General features: G+C 64.4%; 1 protein-coding gene across 6 annotated transcripts in view; it reads left to right on the forward strand.

Moving 5' to 3' along the window:
* The window catches only part of TPCN1 (two pore segment channel 1), a 47,735-nt gene extending 38,903 nt beyond the window's left edge, over window positions 1-8,832 (forward strand). For 5 of the 6 annotated variants that reach the window (XM_081284449.1, XM_081284448.1, XM_081284450.1 and 2 more), the window contains 10 exons: window positions 1,227-1,334; window positions 2,102-2,173; window positions 2,692-2,781; window positions 3,791-3,906; window positions 4,544-4,590; window positions 5,084-5,152; window positions 5,240-5,324; window positions 6,044-6,183; window positions 6,312-6,392; window positions 7,759-8,832. In XM_081284449.1, the coding sequence (XP_081140575.1) occupies window positions 1,227-1,334; window positions 2,102-2,173; window positions 2,692-2,781; window positions 3,791-3,906; window positions 4,544-4,590; window positions 5,084-5,152; window positions 5,240-5,324; window positions 6,044-6,183; window positions 6,312-6,392; window positions 7,759-7,869 (919 nt within the window). In that variant the 3' untranslated portion in view covers window positions 7,870-8,832. Of the gene's footprint in view, window positions 1-1,226; window positions 1,335-2,101; window positions 2,174-2,421; window positions 2,451-2,691; window positions 2,782-3,790; window positions 3,907-4,543; window positions 4,591-5,083; window positions 5,153-5,239; window positions 5,325-6,043; window positions 6,184-6,311; window positions 6,393-7,758 lie in introns of those variants that run through there. The other variant, XM_081284453.1, reaches the window with a different exon arrangement.
* The last annotated feature ends 50 nt before the right edge of the window (window positions 8,833-8,882 follow it).

Raw genomic sequence — 8,882 nt, forward strand, 5'->3', positions numbered from 1 at the left:
GTGCCCTGCCATCCTGTCCCCTCCCTGCACCTCCCCATCGTGTCCCCTCCCTGCACCCCACCATCCTGTCCCTCCTGCGCCCCGCCACCCTGTCCCCTACCTGGGCCCTGCCATCCTGTCCCCGCTGTGCCCCTCCATTGTGTCCTGTCCCCCCTGTGCCCCGCCATTGTGCCCCTCCCTGTGGCCTGCCATCATGTCCTCCCCTGTGCCCTGCCATCGTGTCCTCTCCCTGCCATCGAGTCCCCTTGCCATTCTGTCCCCCCTGGGACGTGGGGGGAAGGCTGAGGGCAGCAGGCCTGTCTCCCTGGAGCAGCTCTGCACAGCCCAGGGCTGCCCAGGGCCCAGCTCCTGTCAGAAGCCCCTCGTCACCAGCCCCCCTCCAGGAAGTGGCCCTGAGGTCCCTTAGGCCCCTCTGGAGTCTTGTCCTCTTTTCCTGAAACCAAGTGCCCACAGCGAGGGCCCCACCCTGCCCTCCTTGAGCTCAGGCGTCCCTCCCCTCCCACTGAAGGCCACTCACCTATGACGTGTGGCGTTTTGGGTAGAGTCAAGCCAGTCCACCAGAGGAGTCCAGGACGGGAGGGCAGCGGGGGCACTGCAGCCTCAGAGCTTGGAAGGTCGAGGCGGGAGGGAAGTCAAGCCCAGAGGCTCAAGACCAGGGTGGGCCACCCGTGGGCCACCTGGAAGACCACTCACTCCCAGGGAAGGAAAAAGGCGGGGGCCAGCTCAGCGGTTGGGCGCTCCCCTAGCAGGAAGGAATCACCAGGTTCCATCCCCAGCACTCAGAGAAAGTGCCAGAAAGTCCAGGAGATTGTGTGTATGTGTGTCTGAGGGAAGGGCCAGTGTCCCACTCTGGTGGGGGTCTCGCCGGAGTCCCCTTCTCTCCCTCACAAGGTCTCTTGGGATGGACAGGCCCCAGTGTGACAGAGGTCCTGGGCACAGCAGAGGCTGTGCCTGCTGCTCTCTGTCATGAGACCATTGCAGAGCCCCCAGGTGTTTGTCCCCAAGAGCTCTGTGAGGCCTGATCCCTGGACCTGCACTGACAGGCCTGGCCCGCTAGACCTCAGCGACCATAAGACAGCAGGAGGGTGCTCCCTGGGCCTGGCTGGACGTGGCCCCTCGTGGCCTGCCTTCGCCCTGCTGGTCCCGGCTTTTAGAGACGGGGAGTGGATGGAGGAGGGTCCCCAGCCCCCCGGCCGCTCGCAGCCCCTGCTTCTCTCCCGGACCAGGTTTGACTTCTCCGTCACGGCCTTCGCCCTCCTGGGACTGCTAGCTCTGGCCCTCAACATGGAACCCTTCTATTTCATAGTGGTCCTGCGTCCCCTCCAGCTGCTAAGGTGACAGGGGCTGGGGACAGAGGGAGGGTGAAGAACTCTGGGGAAGTGGAGGGACCCAGAATGAGCCCGAGACCTGGGGCTGGAGTCTGCAGATGTCACAGCCTGAGCAGGGCCACTGCCTTCCCCTGGGGCACATGGGCCCCGTGTTCCTGGCCATGTGAGCGCCCCAGATCCTGCTCGTGGGAGCTCGGCCACCACCCATACCACATGCCCAGAGTCATCAGTCAGACTGGCTTAGCAGGGGCACACAGGGCGCCGGGTGCTTCCCTGGCCCCGCCTCTGGGAGGGAACTCATCTTCCCCATGGGGTCCCCTCCACCCACAGCATCTGCCTCTCTGGGCCCCTCAGAAGTGGGGACTCCTCCCCGCCTGCCCACCTGTAGCCCACGTCCTTCCTGGAGGGAGGGAGGCAGGCGGCCGGGGCCTACCATGGAGGCAGAGCCTGCTGCTGCGGTGTCCAAGGCTGGGCCTGCATGTCCCTCCTCTCAGGCTGCCACCCTCTGTTGATGAGCCCCTCTGTGGGCTTGGTGTCTGTCCCCTCTTCCACAGCAGGGCTTTGCCCACAGGCCACCTGCTTCATTTGTAAACTGGTGGATGGTGGCTGCCGCCTCCTCCCCCGTGATGCCCTAGGAGACGTGGCACTGCTCCACCCCAGGGGCAGGTCCCGTCAACTCTGGGGCCCCGTCCAGCTGCATGCGTCATGAGGCCCTGCACCCCCACCTGGGCGTGTCCTGCCTCTATGCCTGACGGCGCTCTGCCATTGCCCAGGTTGTTTAAGCTGAAGAAGCGATACCGCAACGTGCTGGACACCATGTTTGAGCTGCTGCCCCGGATGGCCAGGTACTGCCCTTCCTCCTGGCTCGCAGGTCCAGGCACCAGGAGGCTCGTGCCCCGTGGGGGCCGGGAGTTGGGTGGTAGTGGGGCAAGGAGGCCCAGGAATGACTGGAACTCGAGGGTCAAGGGTCTCGAAGGAGGCCGATCTGACCACACAGGTCCCCGGCACCACTCTCCTCTACTGACCTGTCTTGAGTATCTAGTAGGGGGGCGGGGAGCTGCCAACTCACTTACCCCCGTGTCTGCGTCCACAGGTAAGGGCACCTGTGACCTGCCTTCACAGGTAAGGGCGAGTCTCTGGCCAAGGGGCGCCTGTCCCTAGAGTCCTGCACTGAGCCGTCCTACCCCATGCGGGAGCCGCAGGCCCCTCCCCTGCAGGCACGGTCCAGTTGGTCCAGTCGGTCCAGTCGCTAGCCTGGCTAGGGGCATGCCTCTCCTGCAGTCAGCTCAGGGTCCCAGGAGGCCGGGCACCGCAGGAGCCGGCCCCTCCTGGCCCCCCGTCACCTGTGCTTTTGCGCCCCCAGCCTCGGCCTCACCCTGCTCACCTTCTACTACGCCTTCGCCATCGTGGGCATGGAGTTCTTCTGCGGCCTGCTGTACCCCAACTGCTGCAAGTGAGTCAGCTGCTGCACCCCCCAGGCCTGCCGCCTGCGCCTCGGCCCCAGCTGGGACTGCACTGGCCCGGCCTCCAGGTCCCTGTCAAGCCACGGCACCTGCAGGCCTGGGGTGGTTCTGTGTGGCTCTCGGTGCTCAGGGTGCCCGGCGCCGCAGGGGGGCTCTGGACGGGGTCAACTCAGGTGAGGGGATCGGAGCAAGTCCCCCGGACCCCAGCAGGGCTCAGGAGCTGTGCTGCCTGCAGCTGCCCTTCCCCAGATCACAGTGGCTCGAGTCATTTCCTTCCAGGAGTGGCCAGGGACCTAGGGGCAGCCTGTTAGGATAGGACAGATGGACACATGGCAGGAAGACTGCGAGGCTCAAGATGGAGTGGGAGGGAGGCTGGTGACCGCCCTGCCCTGCTCCTTCTGAGCCAGCTCACAGGGCCGCAGGCGCTGCTGTCACCTCTCAGTTCAGTGTCCTCTTTTAGGTGGGTCAGGGTGGCCTCTCTAAGCGCTAATAAAGTAACGTGGACATTGTTGAGCTAAGCTTGTGGCCGGAGGCCATGCTGGCCAGGCGCAGGCCTTGCAGCAGAGGAGCTTTTTCAAGGGCATGACCCAGCTGTGTGGCCAGGTGGCACCACTGGCCAGAGGCTCAGGTCCCTGCCTTCTGAAAAGCCCCCGTGGCCCAAGCTGACCTTCCAGAGTGTTCACGTGGAACTTAACAGAAGGGCCACAAAGTACAAGTGGGGAACAGGAAGTCGGCCTCCTCACAGGGACGAAGCTCTGGGAGCCCGGAGCAAGGTGCCGCCTCGGAGCCATCCTCTGGCTGGGCACATGCAGAGGTGGCCTTGGAGCTGTGAGAGGCCTGGTGAAGGCAGCTGGGGGCAGAGCCAGCAGGGTCAGGGGCCAGAGAGGGCTGGGAGGAAACCCAGACCCGGCCAACAGCAGAGCCAGGCTGGGCCTCGTCTACACAAGCTGGGTCAGAGGTGACAGCCGTGTCCTGACCCGCCTGCCCTCGCCTCCCCAGCACCAGCACGGTGGCGGACGCCTACCGCTGGCTGAACCGCACAGAGGGCAACAGCACGGTGGTGGAGGAGGGCTACTACTACCTCAACAACTTCGACAACATCCTGAACAGCTTTGGTGAGTCGGGGGCAGCTGCCTTTGTCACCGCAGGCCCCAGAGGTGGCACTGCTGTCCCTCCTGAGCCACTGGCCACCCTTCTGTGGAGTCCCTTCTGGCCCCACTGGAGGGCTGGAGTCCAGGCCAGGCCGAGGGCTCCTCGGCCACCAGATTTTATTCCTTTGCCTGAAACTTCCCCAGTTTGGGGAAAAGGACTTCACACCTCAGCTGGGAGGGTGCAGGCTGGCCCTAGAGCGCAGGCCACAGTGCCAGCCGCAGAGGGACCCAGCCACACAAATGCTGTGACAGGGTCCTACGCTGCCCCGGCTGAGGCCTACCCCAGTTCCGTCCTGTCCGCCCTATGGGGGCAGGGGTGGAGGGATGTGGTCCTGCCGGGTGGGGAAGGGGGCCCCTCCTGACAGCGCAGGTCTGCACCCAGGAAGACCTGCCTCAGCCCTGGGCCATCAGGGGCTGTCGAGGCAAAGCGGGTGCCCTTTGGGGAAAGGCCAAGATGGCAGGACTCCCCACGGAGCAGGTGCCCAGGGAGGCTGGCCTGTGTCCACTCTGTGGCTTTGGTGCCTGTGTCCAGGGGAGGGAGTGGCCTTGAGCTGTCTGTAAGGAGGGCTCTGATTGCGTGCCCCTTCCCCTCCCTCCGCAGTGACCTTGTTCGAGCTCACGGTTGTCAACAACTGGTACATCATCATGGTAAGGGCTCGGCGCCAGGGCTCCCCCGTCCTCGGGCCCCTCTCCACGCAGGGCCTGGAGGCCCATGTCAGGCTGGCCAGGCTCAGCGGGGGCCGTGGCACAGGCTGACGCCGCCCGAGCCTGGCTGTCTCCCCACGTGGGTGTCGAGGGGCCGTGTGGCCTGAGGTCCCAGTTCAGAAGGCCAAGGTGGGATCTGGGCCATGTGGGGAGACGCTGTCTCTGAAGGGAAGCGCTGGGCACACGTCCCCCTCTCTGAGCTCCCCAAGCCCACCCTTCTTCTGATAGAGACCCCAGGGCCACCGGCCTTCCCGGGTCGCACCCCAGGCTTCTATGGTGGGAAGGAAGTTTGAGACCCAGGGGAGCAAGGATCCTCTCCTCTGTCCTCCACAAGCAAAAGCAAATGAGGACGGGTCTGTGGAGTGGGGAGGCCTGGTCCTGGACAGGGCCAGGGACAGCCTGGAGCCGCCCCACCCACCCCCCACTTGCTCTACAGGAAGGGGTCACCTCGCAGACCTCGCACTGGAGCCGCCTGTACTTCATGACCTTCTACATCGTGACCATGGTAGGCCCTGCCCGCGCCTGGGCCGCAGCACCTAACTGGGCTCCCAGGGTGCTCACAGCCACTGACCCACCCCTCCCTCCCGGCCAGGTGGTGATGACCATCATCGTGGCCTTCATCCTGGAAGCCTTCGTCTTCCGAATGAACTACAGCCGACAGAACCAGGGCTCGGAAGGTCTGTTGGGGCGCGTCTCGGGCACTGGTGCCCCTCTGCCTGCCTGCCTGTCTGTCTCAGCCTTGGCAGGCTGACCATGGTTGTCCGTCCCTCGGGACCCTCCTGCCTAGGTCTCCTCCTCGTATTGATTTTCCACCATCTGATAGCAGAACAGTGCTCACGACCTCATTTTAAACTAAAGACGTGCGTGTCACAGTTTAAGTTCGGACAGAGCAGGGCCTGGTGTGGCAGCCACGCCCCTTGTCCCTCTGCCTGGCCCTCAGAGCCTGGAACCAGAGGGACAGTGGAGAGCCCAGTCTCGGCCTGGCTGGGGGAGGCAGTACGAGCCGTTTCCTCTGTTAGTTCCGCCACGTTTCTGAACATCGAGTTTGTGCCACTGTGGTTGAGGCGCTGTGGATGCAGCCGACTGGGCGGAGGCCAGCGGGGCTCCCTCTGCGGCCGGCCTCGGGAATGTGGTGCCCCCAGATGCCCAGCTTTCTTCATACTGACCCCTTATTTCCAGCTTCTCCACCAGAGCTGCCTGTGCACTGTCCCCACATGTCCCCTCTCTCTTTGGGAACAATCTGGCCCTCCCGAGGCCTCTGTCTGCAGGAGGCTGACACCCAGAGCAGAAGGGAGGGGGTCCCAGATGCCAGCTGGAGGGGGTGACGTGGGACCCCGCAGGGGGCCCCAGGGAGGTGGCTGCAGAGCTGCAGGCTCCACGCCACCCCTCCCTGCAGTTGACAGTGGCATCACCCTGGAGAAAGAGATCTCCAAAGAGGAGCTGGTGGCCATGCTGGAGCTCTACCGGGGGGCGCCCGGGGCCGCCTCCGACGTCACCCGGCTGCTCGAGACCCTCTCGCAGATGGAGAAGTACCAGGTGAGGGGCGGGGTTAGCGTGGCTGCTCCCCTCCCCGCTAGTGTCGGTGGCACTCTTGGGTGGCAGGAGGCCGTGCCTTGGCATGGGGGGCCCTGCAGCCACATCCAGTAGCCTTCGCCCTTTTCCAGCAAAACTCCCTGATGTTCCTGGGACGGAGATCGAGGACCAAAAGCGACCTGAGCCTGAAGATGTACCAGGAGGAGATCCAGGTAGGGCCCACGGCCACCCTGCCCAGCGGCATCCTGGAGGGGCCGCCAGTGCCTGAGGTGTCGGGACGGACGGCTGACTCAGTGGCCTGTCCTGGGTGCCACTGCCTTGATGAGTCTCTAGCACCTGTCACTCTGAGCGGGAGCTGCAGCCTCAACTATGCACAGCAGGAGGGACAGGGAGGGCTGGGGACATGGCCATTTGGACGAGGATGTGCTGCCCAGAGAAGGGGCCGCCTTCCTTCACCTGCAGCCGAGCGTCACCTGGTGGGAGTGACCCGCTGCGCATGGCCCGCCGCGGGGTTTGGCCGATTGTTTTTGTTTTGTTTTGTTTTTAAGAGAAAAGATAAGTTACAGTTCCTTCCCTCCCACCATCTCCCAACCTTTCCATGTTGGTGACTGTGCTGAGTACCCGAGCGCCACGTGGGCCGTGACACCGATGCCCTTTAGTCTAGTTGGCCTTGCTGGGCTGAGGGGCAGTGCCCAGTGAGCTTAGGGTCAGAGACATGGAAACGGTGTTGGGCCCAGCTCTGGGTTCCATTCCCACCTGTGACAGGGGACAGAGCAGTGGGGACGAGTGCTCAGGAATACGTGGGATCCCCTCCAGGGAGAAGGCTGCCCTTCTGCAGTTCTGTCCCCTCCTGCTGAGGCCATGGAGGAGGCACGGCCCTGGGGTGACCTGGGTACCTGGGTACTTCCTGAACCCCAGGGTGGCCGGTTGAGGGCCTTGGCCAGTGCGTTCGGCCGCTGTGGAGGGCTCCGGAAGCCCCTTTATGGAACCCTCGGAGCCTGGCCTGATAACCAGGCCGCCCTCACAAGGCCAGCACCCCCTGTGTCCCTGCTGGGCTCACAGGCAGGCTCCCACCCACCAGTCTGTGGTTCGGGTTCTTTTAAAAATGTGGGGTGACAGTCTTTAACGCCATCATCCTCATACCCAGTTCCTGGAAGTCTACTGCTCCACACAGGTCTAGGGGGGCAAGTGGACCCCTCTGAACGGCTCACTGCCCTCTCGGGGGGCAGCAGCATCTGGCGGTTAGACCCCAGCTCCACACAGCTTTGGAGCCTGGGCTCCTCGGGTGGAGACCCACTGTGCCAAGCTCAGAGGGGTGGCCCCGGGGGATCCCTTCGTGAATGCCCGTCGTGGGTGGGCACTGTTACTGCTGGGCCTCTGTCAGGGTGCCCACCTCTGTGCACAGACAAAAGGCCTCATTGCCACCTCTGGGGGAGGGTGGTACCCCAGGACTCCCATGGGTGGGGCAGGGGTCCAGCCCAGGGTGTGGGCCGGCACATCTGCCCCATCCCCCAGCTGGGGCGGGGGCAGTGCAGGGCGGGCGAGGAGGGTGGCCCTCAGCACGCCGTCTCTCCCTAGGAGTGGTACGAGGAGCACGCTCGGGAGCAGGAGAAGCAGCTGGGCAGCGTCACCATCCCCACTGCCCCGCAGCTCCCCGGTGGCCGCCCGCGCTCCCAGACCGTCACCTAGCCCCAGCGGGGACGCCGTCTCTTCTATGCAATAACACGTAGTATTACCTTCCCACCATGTACCAAGATGACATGGGGACGCGCATCGCATACGTGGACGCCTCACATGGATGCACACACCTGCAGAGAGGAGAGCCGAGGACCAGCTGACCTTGGGTCGCCCAGCCCGTCTTCCTGAACCCCAGGGTGGCCGGTTGAGGGCCTTGGCCAGTGCGTTCAGCCGCTGTGGAGGGCTCCAGAAGCCCCTTTACGGAACCCCCCGAGCCTGGCCTGATAACCAGGCCGCCCTGGTCAGGCCAGCACCGCCCGTGTCCCTGCTGGGCTCACAGGCAGGTTCCCACCCACCAGTGTCCCCACTGACCCCGTGGCCCTGTCACAGCACCTGTGTCTGGCTCTAGGGACAAAACCACTAAGGAAGGAAGGAACCCAAGTGCCCCGGCAGTGTCATAGATGGTGTCATAGATGCTCCTGTGGGCCACACCTGTGACCTGTGGGAGAGAGAGGAGGACCGAGGTCTCGCCTGCGGGCAGCTCTCAGGAGCCAGATGGGCGCTGGAGACGCACTAGCTGGCCTGGGATCCTGCCCCCTGAGCTGCCCCGAGCCCCTCCCACCCTGCGGTCCAGACCTTATCGCTGGATGTCCTTCTACAGTGACTTTGTGCAGAATCCAGGCCACCAGGAAGAGGGGCAGGCGAGAGGCCCAGGGCCTGGCCGGTTCCTGAGGGACCTCTCGGCTCACTCCCTCTCCTTGCGATCCGCTGGGGTGGCAGCTTATGCCGGGGACAGCGGTGGCCCTTCACACGTGTGTGTATCCTCGCTGCTGGATTGGAGCAGGCCACTCAGGGACAATCATGGGGATAAACAGTGGCAGCCCCAGCACAGACCCCACCGCACCTTGGGCGCTGAGGCCAGAGTGGGCTTGGCCTGACCTTGGTTGGCCAGGAGTCCAGGCAAACACTCAGCCATGGGCGCTGAGTCCTTAAGCTGCGATCCCGGGGTTGTCAGGAGGCTGACG

Source organism: Spermophilus citellus (assembly GCF_964194105.1).
Source record: "Spermophilus citellus genome assembly, chromosome: 3".
Lineage (NCBI taxonomy): Eukaryota > Metazoa > Chordata > Mammalia > Rodentia > Sciuridae > Spermophilus > Spermophilus citellus.